Source organism: Acomys minous, assembly GCF_964271855.1.
Source record: "Acomys minous genome assembly, chromosome: 14".
Lineage (NCBI taxonomy): Eukaryota > Metazoa > Chordata > Mammalia > Rodentia > Muridae > Acomys > Acomys minous.
The window spans coordinates 18,563,972-18,579,132 of NC_140496.1; the positions used below are offsets into that span (position 1 = coordinate 18,563,972).

The window sequence follows — 15,161 nt, forward strand, 5'->3', positions numbered from 1 at the left end:
GTACAATTAAACAGTAGTTGGAATTGTTTGAATTACCCCAGAGCGCTACAACTCTCTTGGCGTGTCGTTCCTTGTCTCTGTTGAGCCACGGGATCTGCTTCGCCATCAGCGAGAACAGGACTGAGAGGACAATCACCTGGAGACAAGAGTCACGGAGGAAGTCGGTGAGCACGGGTGTTGCAGGGCCAGAGGACGATGTCATACATACAGATCAGAGTGGGGACAGACAGCTCGTCCCATTCATTTCCACATCTACGCTATCCGGTGGCCATGACACCCAGGTGGAGATCAGGATAACTTCCAGTCAGTTCTCTTCTTCTACCATGTAGACTCCAGGGGTCAAACCCAGGTTCCTATGCTGCTGAGTGACCTGACCAGCCCCCTGTGTGGGTTTTCATGGTAAAAAATTGTTAACTAGAGCTGGGTGCGGTGGTGCACGCCTTTAATCCCAGCACTCGGGAGTCAGAGGCAAGCAGAGCTCTGTCAGTTCGAGGCCAGCCTGGTCTACAAAGTGAGCCCAGGACAGTCAGGATTATTACACAGAGAAACCCTGTCTTGAAAGACAAAGAAACAAACAAAAAAAGAGAGAAATTATTAACTTATTTAATTTTTAGGGAGATACAGACAAATTTTAGAGATATATAGACAAAAATCATGTGACCTTTGGACATATTTTTCCATAACAAATGAAACAATTTCAGCTATCACTAGGAACCTTTGATGCTGGGTAACAGAGATTGAGGATTCATTGTGCTATTTTTCTATACTTTGGTGTTTTTACTTTTCCTTAATTTAAAAATTAAAGATCTAGCTAGGTGGTGGTGGTGCATGCTTTTAATCCCAGCACTCAGGAGGTAGAGGCAGACAGATGGATCTCTGGGAGTTTGAGGCCAGTCTAGTCTAGAGAGTGAGTTCCAGGACAGCTGAGGCTACACAAAGAAATCCTATCTTGAAAAACAAAAAATATATAAATGTAAAACATAAATACATATTTATAAAAATAAAATATAAATAGATATTATTTTAAAATCTTTATGTTTCTTATGTTTAAAAAAAGATTTATTTATTTTATTTTCTGTATGTGAGTGCTTTGCCTATACCACCTGCATGCCTGCTACCCACAGACATCAGAAAAAGTATCCCATCCATGGAGTTACGGATGTCTGTGAGCCACCTATGGGTGCTGGGAACCAAACCTGGGTCCTTTGCAATAGCAACAAGTGCTCTTAACTTCTGAGGCATCTTACTAGCCCCACTTATGTTCCTTTAAAAAATGGCTCGTTGGGGCTGGAGAGATGGCTCAGAGATTAAGAGCACTGGCTGCTCTTCCAGAGGCCCTGAGTTCAATTCCCAGCAACCACGTGGTGGCTCACAACCATCTATAATGTGATCTGATGCCCTCTTCTGGCCTGCAGGGGTACATGGCAGATAGAACATTCATATGCATAAAACAGACAAATAAAATCTTTTAAAAAATGACTTGTCATTGTTTTTTAAAAGTTATTGTCACTATTTTATTTAACACTAATAGTAATATCATTGTCATTATGTATTGTTTCTCTCCTTCTGTTTTCCTGTAGGTTCCTGGGATGATCAACCTTAACTCGATCTCTGAGGGACCAGAGAGCAAGTGCCTTGACCTGCTGAGCTCTCCCATTAGCCGCATGTTTGATTTCCACAAACTGTCCCCATCTCCAACTTTTTCTGCCGTGCTTAGTTCATCTATCAGGTGCTAGGTATTTCTGTTGTAACTTTGTATATCTCTAACAAACCTCACCCCGCCCGCCGACTTATTTGCTAACTGCCAGAACACTTGGCCTCGGTTTCTCCGGCTCCCCTCAACTGTCGCGGCCTGTGCGGCTCTTCACACACCTTTACTGGCTCCCCTCAACTGTCGCGGCCTGTGCGGCTCTTCACAGACCTTTACTGGCTGGCTGACGAGGACATCCTGAAGTACCGACAGCACCATCGAGGTGACCCAGCTGCTGGCCTGCTCTTTGCTCAACTCCAAGCTGTAGAGTGTTATGAAAAACGCCGACGCCAGGCTAACGACACCTAGGAGGAGCCAGCAGCCGTATTTCAACCACCGGAACAGGCAGAAAGACGCGGCCTTCCTTCCTCCTTCCGGGCTTAGGATGGGGAAACTGGTTGAGTGCCTGGAGAACAGAAGTTGAAGAAACCATCTTCCTGACGATGACGGGAGAAGCTCAGAAAGTTTACGGGTGGTAACAGGAGCCCCGTGGTGCTTACCTGCGTGGTCCTTGCCCCCTGGGAAGAATCTGGGTCTGCAGGACTTCCTGGAGGTTTTGAAGTTGGCTGACCGCTTCCGAGAAGACACAGGGCTGGTGGGCCTGCGCAGCGCCAAGGGTATCTAAGTGCAGTTTGAGTCTCCGCAGAACTTGGAGCAGGTAGCGGCAGAAATGGTAGTGGTTTTCAGAAACTGCCGTGGGTTTGTTTCGGGTTGATATGTTCACAATAAATAAAGGGAAATAAATAAAATAAGCAGAGGTCAGCGATGGAAATGAGCAACGTGCTAGGTGACAGGGTAGCTAACCTTCCCCAGCACTGATGGAGACAGGCTCAGCACCTGCAGTAGCGCTCCCGTCTGAGGGTGCAGCTGCATCTCACCACTGTACGGTTCGAAACTTGGACACTTGTAAAACCTTACTGAGCTTTCCCACCAGAGAGCGCAATGCAGCCCAGATGGCAAATGCCCAAACTGCAGTGAGTCCCGCAACCTCTTCACTCAAAGGAAGACAAAGATGACCCGACAGGTTTCAGCTGATGGAATATGGGGAATCTGAATAGTTTTACGTTTTTACAATTAGTACTGTAGCTTTACCAGCAGGTTGTGTCGATCTCAAGAGACCGAGGCTATCGGCTCACGGTTGAAAAGCTTAATGAAATTAAATAAGGGTAAATTGCCTTGTGCTGAAAAGCGAAAATGAGTGAGACCTTGAGGTGTGCTTGGGAATGGGGGTGACACTGGAAGACTGACTGAAATCACTGACTGGACTTTACCGCCTTCTCGGTGGGATTCCGTCTGCTGGTGACAGCCTTGATCTTCTAAGTGACAATAAATGAGGCTGGATAAAAGCTTCGACAGCTTGTTAATGTCACAAGAACGCCACGAAGACTGTTCACACTCCGAGAGCTGATGTGTATTTCTCCTGAGCAGGAATCCCACAGTTTCCTTTAATTCCTGGATATGGAACCAAGTGGAGAGACTTCAGGCTGTCTTGCACTAGCCCAGCCCTGGGCGCAATTACAGATGGCGAGCCTGTTTCTTTTAGTCAGGGGCACATGCTTAGTGTAAAGAAACTCAATGCTTCATTTTAAAATGTTTTCAGAGGAGAGTCACCCCACAGTGCCTTCAAAATCATTTCTATGAGGGACTATAGAATGAAAGAGGGACGGTTTGCTTAAACATCAAAAACCGAAACTGCTCCGGAGTAGTTCACACTGCCCTGCTGTCTCTAGAACAGTTCATAACCTTGGAGGAAAGCTAAGTCTGTGACTGATCATAACTCAGTGGACAGGAATTAGGGGAAAGACATCAAAGGGACCAGGACGATGTGTGCCTCATGGGAGATCTTCTATGACTCTTTCCCACAACACAGAAGAGGAGGGCACTGTCCATATAAGAAATTAGATACCACGCTTACCTTGACCACCTGTGTAAGAGAGGGCGCCTCACAAACAAGACTGGAGGGGCAGGCAGTCTGGGTGGGAGGAAGCAGGGGCAGAGTTTCCGGCGGGTGAATCAACTGGAAGAGCCGCCCAAAGAGAAGATGGATAGGGAAAAGGATGATGGAAGTCTGGATGCTGATGAGCAGTTCCGACAAAGTCACAGGAAGTGGACCGACTGAAAGGAAAGCAGGGCATCAACTTTGAGCCTCCAGGGTCAGAACTACTTATGGAGGGCTTTATCTGGTGGGTAGAAAGTGTTCCATGGCAGTAAAGATCCTGGTATGTTCCTAAGACTGTCTCATTTATCAACGGGAGTGCCCAGAGAATGTGCCATCCTCTGACCGACGTCAGGGTGATGGACAGGGACATGACGGCACACCACAGCTCGGTTTCTAACCCTTAAAGTAAGGAGGGAAAGACGGACAAAGCATCACCCACTGCAGACAGCACACAGCAGGGCTCGTGCGTACGTTGCTCATCCCTCTTGGCAGTGGTGCCACCCATCTTCCAGAACATCACATTGATGACCATGTCACAGAGAAGAAGTGTCATGCAGCAAGAGAGCCGCTGGACTCTCGTAAACTGGTTCCAGGGATGTCGAGTAGCAACGGAGAGCCACAGATAATCTTGGGTGAACTTTTCTACGATCATGGAGGCAAACAGGGCTCTAAAAGGAGAAATTAAATGAGAGAAGACACAAATGGCATAGCCATTTATTTTGTATGTTTGTGTGGGCACTTATGTCACATTAAGTGTGTGGAGGTCAGAGGACAACTTGTAGGTATCAATTCTCTCCTTATACTATGTAGGTGCCAGGGATTGAACTCAGGTCAAACGCCTGCACCCACTGAGCCATCCTACCAGCCTGGACTTTCTCTTTGAAGCAGCCTAGACCAAGGCCTGGTTTATTCAGCAATAAGATGCATAGCAACTTCTCAACTTCTACTGAACACCTTTTCGACCAAGCTCTCAGATAATATGTATTGTATGAGATTAAAACAATATTTAAGTTTTATTTATTTGCTGATATTTGGAGGTGGGTCACAAAGAGCGGGGAACTGCTTACTTCTCTTGAAATGCCAGTCTAGGCAAAGCTGGTCTCAAGGTAACAACACCCGGCTACCCCAAGGCTGCCGTGCTGGGGCGGCCATGTGTAGGCGCTGTGTGGCTGACTGCCAAGCACCACCTGATGGCCGCGGTGCCAGTGTGGAGTCACAGGTGGCTATAGACCCAGATAGCCCAAAGGAACCCAACTTCTGACCCTCAAAATGGTGACAAAAATAGAATGCTTGCTGAAGGGGTGATTTCTTCGGCAGCAACAGAATGACAGTGGCTCCTAAGAAATAACGGAAGTTTACTGTTCCCACCACACAGGAGAGAAAAGGGGGTATTCCTGAGGAGATGTTATGGGCCACTCCCCCCCCCCTTTTTTTACATTTAGGTATTTTATCTAAGTTTTCCCATGCTTGACCTCTTGCAGCCATTCATTTTGGTCTGAGGAGGGAAATGCCAAGAAAAGTCCATTATCTAAAAGACAGAGAGGGCCTGGAGAGATGGCTCAGAGGTTAAGAGCAGTGGCTGCTCTTCTAAAGGTCCTGAGTTCAATTCCCAGCAACTACATGATGGGTCACAAGCACCTATAATGAGATCTTCTGGTATGCAGATGTACAGGCAGCCAAACACTGTATACATAATAAATAAATAAATCTTAAAAAAAAAAGACTGTGAGGAATAAACAGTAGAGATGGGTCTGCACTGCCTGTGGTGCCTCAATTGTACCTGAAGGAAGTAAGCTCCCTCCTGGAGGCTGGTGTGAAGACCACATCGCGCTCACAGTTGCCCAAGTCCACAGCCAGCCAACAATTGCACTGGAAATGCCATTTCTTCTTCACAGTCATGTCGCTGACGATCACTTGGCTTACATACCTACAGTCAGATAGAGATCACCATGTGAGGAAGGGGAGCACGGGCTGCTTGCTGTGTGATAAGAGGTCGTCTTGCCCTTGCATGGAGCACCTGAGTAAGTAACTGGTGTTCTCCAAGGTAAGATGAGAGGCAGGCAAGCTGATCCCACCTGCTGCCCTCAGGAAGTTCATGTCCAAGATGCTGACTGCAAACTTTACTCCCTGAGAAGCGCTCGTGTGTGTGTGTGTGTGTGTGTGTGTGTGTGTGTGTGTGTGTGTGTGAGATAATGACCTTTTTTTTTTTTTTTTTTTTTTTTTGGTTTTTCGAGACAGGGTTTCTCTGTGTAGCCTTGACTGTCCTGGACTCACTTTGTAGACCAGGCTGGCCTCGAACTCACAGCGATCTGCCTGCCTCTGCCTCCCGAGTGCTGGGATTAAAATGACCTATTTTTGAAGTATCCCATGTGCCTCTATTTTTTTATCATTGGTATTCAACATTTATTCTAATGACTTCTCACCCTGTCTGGGTCTGGAGCCATATCTGAACTATAGAGCCTCAGATCCTCCTACACACACACACACACACACACACACACACACACACACACACACACACGTACCTATATATACACAAATATATAATTTATTATATATAATCCTCAGGCCAGTTAGTGGCTCCACAATGGCTTCTAAGTGTTCAAGTGAGCATCTTACAGCCTCTTTCTTTAAATCAAGAACCAGGAACGACTAGGCTTAGTGAGGAGGCTATTCAAAGCTGAGACAGGCAGGGCACTGGTACCCCTGGCCAGATGGAAGCCAGCTTGGGAACACAAGGGAAAAGGTCTTGAAGAAGATTAGCATCACTATTCTAAGGTGTACCCAGATTAGAAAGCAGAACCAGCTTTGTGTCAGTAATAGAGAAGGTTCTGGGCAACATCAGACCAGTCATAATGTTCCCAAACCAGAGCTAGACAACACTGCAACCCTCTTCAGTTCTCTGAAGGCCTCCCAAGGTCAGGCAGCTGCAGAAGAGGCTGAAGGTGGCCGACCGGCTCACGCAGTTTACAGCAATAAGCTGCTCCTGAATGTGGCGGTGCAAAGGGAAGGACCAGTACTGATGTAGAAGACACAGAAGAGAATCCAGAAGACCCAGCTAAGACCCTGGATGAAGAAGACTACACTCGACAGGTGGCCAGTGTAGACGAAGCAGTGCTGTGCTGGAAGAAGAAGCCATCACACGTATTCCTAGCAGAGAGGAAGAGTCAATGCCGAAGGTGAGCGGAAGCCGTAGTTTTCCATTCTGAAAATGTTAGGGTCCAGGGAATTAGATAGCATCTGCTCTTCCTGTGCTCTGCAGATGGTTCAGCAAGCCTGGATGCTTGCACATCCATTTATAACACGGTGTAGTGAATATTTTGAACTCATTGTTGGGAACTAGTGCTCAGAGAAAGACTTCCTCTAACACTGCAATTGCCACAGGTAATGTACCTGGTGCCTAAGATCTCTGATGGAGATGCACAGTGAAGTTAATGCTGTTTTGATGCTGCCTAACCCAACATCCACTGTGTAGCCTATGGACCAAGGAGTCATTCCAACGTGCAAGTCCTATTAAAAAATGGACGTAGAAAAGATTTTTGGCTGGGCGCAGTGGTGCACTCCTGTAATTCCAGAACTCAGGAGGCAGAGGCAGGTGGACCTCTGTGAGTTCGAGGCCAGCCTGGTCTACAAAGCAAGTCCAGGACAGCCAAGGCTACACAGAGAAACCCTGTATTGGAAAACCAAAAAAGAATTATGGCTGATTATGGGTGGCACACACCTTTGACCCCAGTGCTTGGGAAGCAGAGGTAGGCAGATCTCTATGAGTTCAAAGCCAGCTTGGTCTATATAGAGAATTCCAAGCCACCAAGGACGATATAATGAGACCCTGTCTAAACCAAAAAAAGGTCGATTGTTTTTTTTTATGTGTATGTATGTGTACCATATGATTTCCTGGTGGTAGTGGAGACCGAGTCTTCAAGAGTTTGGTGCTCCTTAAGAAGACACCTCCCCCCCCCCCCGCCCACATTCATACAAAAATCTAGAAGAGATATTCAAATCAATGGACGTTAGTCACAACACAGGAGTACCGATAACAGGAAAAGCAGGTCACATGACCCTTCCATAGACCAGGACTCAACGACTGCACACAAAGACACGGAAGCAGCTAAAAGGCCAGATGATGATGTCAAAGGATCAATGAACAGAAAGAGGATACAAATTAGCAGATGAATTCAGACCAGGACCTGGTGAGGAAAGTCAGAAAGAATGAATGAAAAAGTCAGCAACATGGGTTACACTCAATCCTGTTTTTGGAAAAATTAATTCCATTTTCAAACATCATTTTGTTATTGTCACCGTCACCATCTGCTGTTCACAGATGATACAATAAAAACGAGGGAGAAAGCTTTTCCTCCGTTACACAATCTCCCAACTGTACTGTTAGCTTCCTTATTTCTTCTGAAGACATGAACCCAGCAGCCCCTTGCTATGATTTGGCTGAGCATTATTGCTTACTGTGGTAACTTAACTGGACTCTATTAAGGCTACAAGGGACCTAGAAACAAGGACCAGAGAAGTGGCTCTGTGGGTAAAGGTACGTGGCACCAAGTCTGACTCCAGAACCCATGTGGTAAAACTGACTCCTTTAACCTCCATATGTGGGTGAACCACCCGCATATTCACATACAACATAAACAAATGAATGTTAAAAAAAAATTAAAAGAAAAAGGATAAGTGAGCCAGCATGGGGCAGGTACTTATCAAGAAGGGCTGTCGCCAGAATTGTCATGCCACAGCCGAAGCCCATGCAGGTCCCCTAGCCAGGATCCAGTGGAGAGAAGGAAAACGTCCAGTGCTCCACGCTCAAAGACTGTCTTCTGTGGGTCACAAAGGTGGTGGGGCTCACTGCATCCCTCTGAGCCATACAGGGTGATAACGACCTAAGATGTGACGGGGAAAGATAAAATACAAGGCACTGCAGCACCGTTTCCTTTGGGCTCTTCCTTACGCAGAAGGAAGAAGCCATTGGATGTTGGATAAGTCCGGAGGATCCCTCACGTCACACATGAGGACCAGGCAACACCAATCCCCGTGAAGCATTATTGGACACCAAGGACATTATTGGACATCAAGTCAGAGTGTGCTGAAGCCACACTTTGTAGCAGGCACCCAGTGTGAGCGCAGGCTGTGCTAACCTTGGCTGTCGTAGCAGCCCTCCTCCGATACCCGGTGTAGACCTGGATAAGGTAGTGAAATGAAGAGCTGGGGTCATTGTCATCCAGGATTGTCACCTTTACCTGCAGGAAAAGAAGAAGCCATGAGCTTGCCAGCTCTCTCCTTTGTACAGCCCCTGCTGGGGACAGGCTTCTCTGTGGCAGCTTTGGAGGCCCCTGGGAAGCAGGGGGAGGTGGTGTCACCAGGCCAACACACAGGCCAGTGAAGTGACCAGAGCGATGAGGTCTGAAACTCCATCAGGATCAGCTTACTGAGCCTTGGGCATCAAGCCCTCCATCTCCATGCCACTCAGGTAGGAGAAACACACAGTGCGGAGGACACCCAGGGAAACTGGAGTTTCAGATAAACAGTGAGGGCACTGGAGCCTGCTAAAGAGTCATTTACTGTTTATAGGAAATGCAAATGAAGTTGATGCCTTGTATTTTTGTTTTTTTGTTTTTGTTTTTGTTTTTTCTAGACAGGGTTTCTCTGTGTAGCCTTGGCTGTCCTGGACTAGCTCTGTAGACCAGGCTGGCCTTGAACTCACAGCAACCCACCTGCCTCTGCCTCCTAAATGCTGGTATTAAAGGTGTGTGCCACCACTGCCTGGCTGATGCCTTGTAATTTTTTTTGTTTTTTGTTTTTGTTTTTCTAGACAAGGTGTCTCTGTGTAGCTTTGGCTGTCCTGGATTTGCTTTGTAAACCAGGATGGCCTTGACCTCAGCGATCTGCCTGCCTCTGCCTCCCAAGTGCTGGGATTAAAGGCATGCACCACTACTCCCAGATCTTGTATTTTTATTTACTAAAGCTGGTGACACTCTACCCAGGACAATAAGAAACAGACAGTCCCCTCCTAGAACTTTAAGTATAAACAAGAGGAGGCTGAAGTGTAGCTGTTGGTAGGTACCTTCCTAGTATATATATGACCTTGAAGAAAAAATATAACACAAAGTAAGAAATATATGAAACAGGAATTAGGAAAAGCTGCCAAAGGATTTCATCATTTATATATTTTTCCTAGTCTTAGCTAGCTGTAGTGGCATTTGGAAGGCAGAGGGAGGGGGATCTCTGTGTGCTTGAGGCTAGTGTGGGCTATGTAGTGAGTCTTCAGGCAGCCAGGACTGCTTCCTGAGAGCTTGTCTATTTTTTTTTTAACCTAGCCAAGTATGGGGTTCACATCAACTTTAGCACTTGAGGATTATGTGATGGCAAAACTAGCCTGGGCTATATAGTATGTTTCTTGAGTCATGTGTGGGGAGTGTATGAGATCTTGTCCCGAGACACAGAAAATAATTTTAAAGAAATTTGGCATTTAAGCTGGGCGCAGTGGCATACACCTGTAATCTCAGCACTCAGGGGAGGCAGAGAGGCAGCGGATCTCTGTGAGTTTGAGGCCAGCCTGGTCTACAAAGTGAGTCCAGGGCAGCCATGGCTATACAGAGAAACCCTGTCTCAAAAAACCCAAAAAATAAAAAATAAAAAAAGAAAGAAAGAAAAGTCAAAAAAGCAAAAACCAAAATAAATAAATTAGCATTTATTTGGGTGTGTGTAGGGTGGGGGCACGGATTGCTGTGGCACACAGGAAGAGGTCAGAGGGCAACTTGCCTTTATTTCCCTCCTATCATGTGCATACTGGGGACTAAACTGAGGTCGTCAGGCTTGGTGGTAAGTATGTTTGCCCACTGAGCCATCCTACCAGTATCAGAAAAGAATTCCTAGCTGGGCATGGTGGTGCATGCCTTTAATCCCAGCACATGGGAGGCAGAAGCAGGTGGATAAAAGTGAGTCCAAGGCCAGCCTGGTCTACAAAGTGTGTCCAGGATAGCCAAGGCTAGAGAGAGAAACCCTGTCTTGAAAAAAAAAAATTCCTTACTAGTTTCTTGTATGCTGTAGTTATGTTAAATTATAATTTGACTCAGCACATCTTGTGTAGTATATAAGGTGAGATAAATATGAGTCTGATTTCAGTTAGGTTCCTATGACAGGTGTTTTCTGGTGTATTTTTGTTGTCTCTTGTGATGATCACAGAAAACAAATAAAGAAAACAAACCCACTTGGTTTTGAGACAGCAAGCATGCAGAGACATGCAATCCAAGCCCACTCGCGTTTCTCCGCTCCCTGGCCCACAATCCCTCCTCCCCCCTATCCGGCCTGACACACTCAAGCCTTCTGACCTTCTGCATATCCGCTCGATCCTTCCTCCACGCCCATGTGACTAGGAGGATATAGAATCCGAAAAGGCTGGCCAGCAACGACACCCCAACTGGGTTGTTGGTCACACGAAGAAGCAACTTGATGGTATTTTCTACATCTACCGTCCTGGGCACGATGAAGAAGTCGCTGCTGAAGAAGGTCAGGTGGTTACAGAGACACTGTGTCTTCAGAATGGTGCTCAGCGGCCCCACCTGGAAGCAGATGGAGGACCGGAAGTGAGTTCTCCCTTCCTACCGGACGGCTTCTAGAGAGACTGAACTCGGGTTGCCAGGCTTGGCAGCCCTGGACATGTGGACTCTTCGCTGGCGCCCCGTTCCGGCATGTCTTGTTTCTAAGGTGGGCACCCTACATGTAAGCTGTGCACCAAGCATGTGCTGAAAGAATGAATATGCGCGCAAATCCAGGACCATCAGTGGCTACCCTCAGCCGGAGAGAGAAATGAGAATGGGGCGGGGTCCGTGGGTGCTTCCTTATTTAAAACTCTGAATGAGGAGCCAGGGATGGTGGGGCATGCCCAGAAGCCCAGCATTCAGGAGCCGGGAAGCAGGTGCATCTCGAAGAGATTCAGGGCCAGCCTGGGCTACACAATTAGAACCTGTTTCAAATCAAAACAGCAGCAAAATAAAACAAAAGCCCTGAATTAGGAAAATAATAACTTTGATAAAGCTGAGTGAGTGATATGTTTTAAAACTTTTAAATGATTTCCTGTAATTTTCCATATGGTATAATATTTCTTCACGGCATGTATTTTAAAATTGTACCATAAATATGACTCTTGGGAAGCTACCAATGTATGTTTGAGTTGGTGCATGAAGAGCCTCTGTGGGCCCAGTGGCAGGGTGCTCACCTACCAAGCGTGAAGCCATAGCATTTATCCAATTATTGCTCTGTGAAAATATTCCCTCTATGACTTGATTCCTTAATTCAGTGGCAAGAGGCTAAGCCCTGACTGCTCAGTCCTTATTCTGGCCTGGGAAAACCTCTCTCCTTTTACTGGGAGACACAACATCAGAGAAGGCTCCAGTGGAGAAGCATCTCAGTGGTTCTGGCATCACCTCTTATGTCTTGAGAGTGTAAATACTCTTGAGTTTGCTCCTCAATGCATGGTCTCCCCAAAATGTGGTGTGGCACTGCCTGGCTTACCCACAGCCACCACTGCAGAACCTGCTTTTAGTAAGCTGCCACCTGGGGAATCTGCCTGAGAAGTAACGACCCAGAGATGACCGCTTGAGGCAGCTGCTTTTTTGAGAATTCCATTTTTTCCTTGCCAAGCTCAGATGATGATGATGATGATGATGATGATTAAAAACAAGGTCTCACTATGTAGCCCAGGCTGGCCTTGAACCCTCCTGTTCTGTCTCCCAACTGCTGAGACTATACACACACACCAGCACGCCCACATCAGTCTCAGACCTTTGAAGGACAGCTTCAGGATTCTGGGGCCTTGCACACAGTGTGGTGTTACTGAAGCAGACACTGGATCAGGCTGGCACCCACAGGATCAAGAGTGTGCAAGCCAAGCATGGTGATGAATGCCTGGAACCCCAACACTCAGGGACACCAAAGCAGGAAGATGAGGACTGGAGGCCTCCTGGGCTGTACGCAGTGAGAGGCGTGACGCCTTCTGAAAGGGTTAGACACCAGGAACAAGGTGCTGATTGTAGACTGACAATCTGTCCTTGTCTGCCTGGGGTGTATGAGAATCTACAAGGCATTCTTCTCTCTCTCTCTCTCTCTCTCTCTCTCTCTCTCTCTCTCTCTCTCTCTCTCTCCTTCCTTCCCTCTCTCTCTCGTTTTTTTGAGACAGGGTTTCTGTGTGTAGCCTTGGCTATCCTGGAACTCACTCTGCAGACCAGGCTGGCCTCGAACTCACAGAGATCCACGTGCCTCTGCCTTCCTGAGTGCTGGGGTTACAGGTGTGCGCCACCACTGCCCAGCTCTTGTTTAAAAAAATTTATTTATTTAAGCAAGTTATTCATATTACATCTCAATTGTAATCCCCTCACGTGTATCTTCCCATTCCCTTCCCTTTCACCCTATTCCCCTCCCCTAGGTCTGTGACAGAGGGGACCTCCTCCCCCACCATATGATCACAGCCTGTCAGGGCTCATCTGGGTAGCCTGCTTCCCCTTCCTCTGAGTGCCACCAGGTCTCCCCACCAAGGGGAAGTGGTCAAATAGGGGGCACCAGAGTTAATGTCAGAGTCAATCCCTGCTCTCTACACAACTGTGGAGGATGCGCTGTCCATTGGCTAGATCTGGATAGGGGGTCTAGTTTTACTGCATGCATTGTCCTTGGTTGGTGCTATAGTTTGAGCAAACGCCCCCTGGGTCCAGATCTGCCAGCTTTAATTGTTTTCTTGTAGGTTTCTAGAACCCTCTGGATCCTTCTATTTCCCCATTCTCCCTTACCTCTTTCACCTGGAGTCCCAGTAGGAAGTCCCAGTATCTATCCCAATCTCCTGCTAAGTGAAGACTTTCAGGAGACATCTCTGTTGGGCTAGTGTCCAATTATAAGTGAGTATCTTTCTGGGTCTGGGTTAGCTCACTCAGGATGATCATTTCTAGCAGCTCTCATTTTTTTAAAAAAAAGCCTTACTTTTATTTTTTATTTACATGTATGTGTGCATGTATGTGCATGCATGCCTGTGTGTGTACATATACCTGCATACGTATACATGTGCAGTGTGTGTGTGTGTGTGTGTGTGTGCAAACACGCGCGCGCGCGCGCGCGCGCACTTGAAGAGGCCGGAAGGAGGCACTGGATCCACTGGAGCTAGAGTTACAGGTGATGGCTGTGAGCCAACATGTGGGTGCTGGGAACTGAAACTGGACTCTCTGGAAGAGCAGGAAAGACTTAACTGTTGAGCCACCTCTCAACCTTCTGTCTTTAACATATTCTCAACTAGAAAAGTTTTCTTTTATGTAACAAGAGGCTTACTTCATTTTAGGGGCAGGGTATTTAGCACACAGCTTCCCCATTTGCTTCCTGCCTTGCATCTACAGCTTTCAGCTGTCACTCAATGCCCAGCATTGTCAAACTTGCCTGCAACTGTATTGAGATGGAAATTAGAAAAACAGCACTGGCCTGCTGTTCTAGAGACATACCTGCCCTGATACTAAGGGACACCCTCCTCTTTGGTCCCAGGTTGTTGTTTCTGGTCTATCCCCAAGGAGGAAAGGTCCCAGAGAGTCCCCCCCATGCCCCTCTTACTTGGCATCCATCGCTCTTCCACGTCCTGTTGTGTCGGTCCCAGAAGTAGCACTGGGTGACAGCTGTTACCACTGAGACCAGGATAGGTGTGTGCTGCGTCGTCTCTGTACTTTTTTTCTCCACAGCCATTATATAGTAAGTGCCAATCCCATACTGAAGGCTCTCTGGTGTCAGCACCCATGTGTACTCCTCATCTTAGGACAAAGAAGAATGCTGGGTTGAGTGAGAATTTTGGTTTCCTTAAAACCACAGAAATGTGGCTGGGCGTGGTGGCACAGGCCTTTAATCCCAGCACTTAGGAGGCAGAGGCAGGTGGATCGCTGTGAGTTCGAGGCCAGCCTGGTCTACAAAGGGAGTCCAGGGCAGCCAAGGCGAACAGACAGAGAGACCCTGTCTCGAAAACAAACAAACAAATAAACAAAAAACACAGAGAAGTTATGGGAATATGTTTTTGTTTTAACGCTGGCTGTGGGACACAGGACTGCTGCAGATTGTCCACAGCAGCTGATTGTGATTGTCTCATGCTCCGGGAGGTGCTTGATTTTTGCCAGCTGCAGATAGTTTATGTTGGGAATTCCGGGGACTCTGCAGAGGGTGTATCGATGTCAAAGCCCCAAGACGTGGCCACTGCTGCTACTGCTCCTGTTGCTGCTTTTGCTGGTTGCTGATTGTGTTTGCTGTTTGATGGATTGCTGGTGGTTGGTTGGAGGTAACCTGCTGATGAAAATTGGACTTGCCCCAAGGAACTTGATACCCCTAATCAGCAGGAAGTAGTCTAAAGAGACCTTCTTTCTCGCCTACTGAGTGTTGAGGGGTTTGAAGGGATTGGGGTGGAAAAGGGTGGTAGGTAAAAGAACTCCATAAAGCAGCCAAAAAGTATGTTTGCAC

At 47.1% G+C, this 15,161-nt stretch overlaps 1 protein-coding gene across 1 annotated transcript in view; it reads right to left on the reverse strand.

Moving 5' to 3' along the window:
• The window catches only part of PKD1L3 (polycystin 1 like 3, transient receptor potential channel interacting), a 54,707-nt gene that overhangs the window by 25,054 nt on the left and 14,492 nt on the right, over positions 1-15,161 (reverse strand). Inside the window, exons 10-20 of the mRNA XM_084755672.1 lie at positions 14,274-14,467; positions 11,021-11,251; positions 8,828-8,929; positions 8,394-8,572; positions 5,470-5,616; positions 4,161-4,357; positions 3,666-3,865; positions 3,022-3,202; positions 2,251-2,440; positions 1,922-2,156; positions 37-136 (exon numbers count right to left, since the gene is read on the reverse strand). Coding sequence (XP_084611798.1) covers positions 37-136; positions 1,922-2,156; positions 2,251-2,440; positions 3,022-3,202; positions 3,666-3,865; positions 4,161-4,357; positions 5,470-5,616; positions 8,394-8,572; positions 8,828-8,929; positions 11,021-11,251; positions 14,274-14,467 — 1,956 coding nt within the window. The remainder of the gene's footprint in view (positions 1-36; positions 137-1,921; positions 2,157-2,250; positions 2,441-3,021; positions 3,203-3,665; positions 3,866-4,160; positions 4,358-5,469; positions 5,617-8,393; positions 8,573-8,827; positions 8,930-11,020; positions 11,252-14,273; positions 14,468-15,161) is intronic.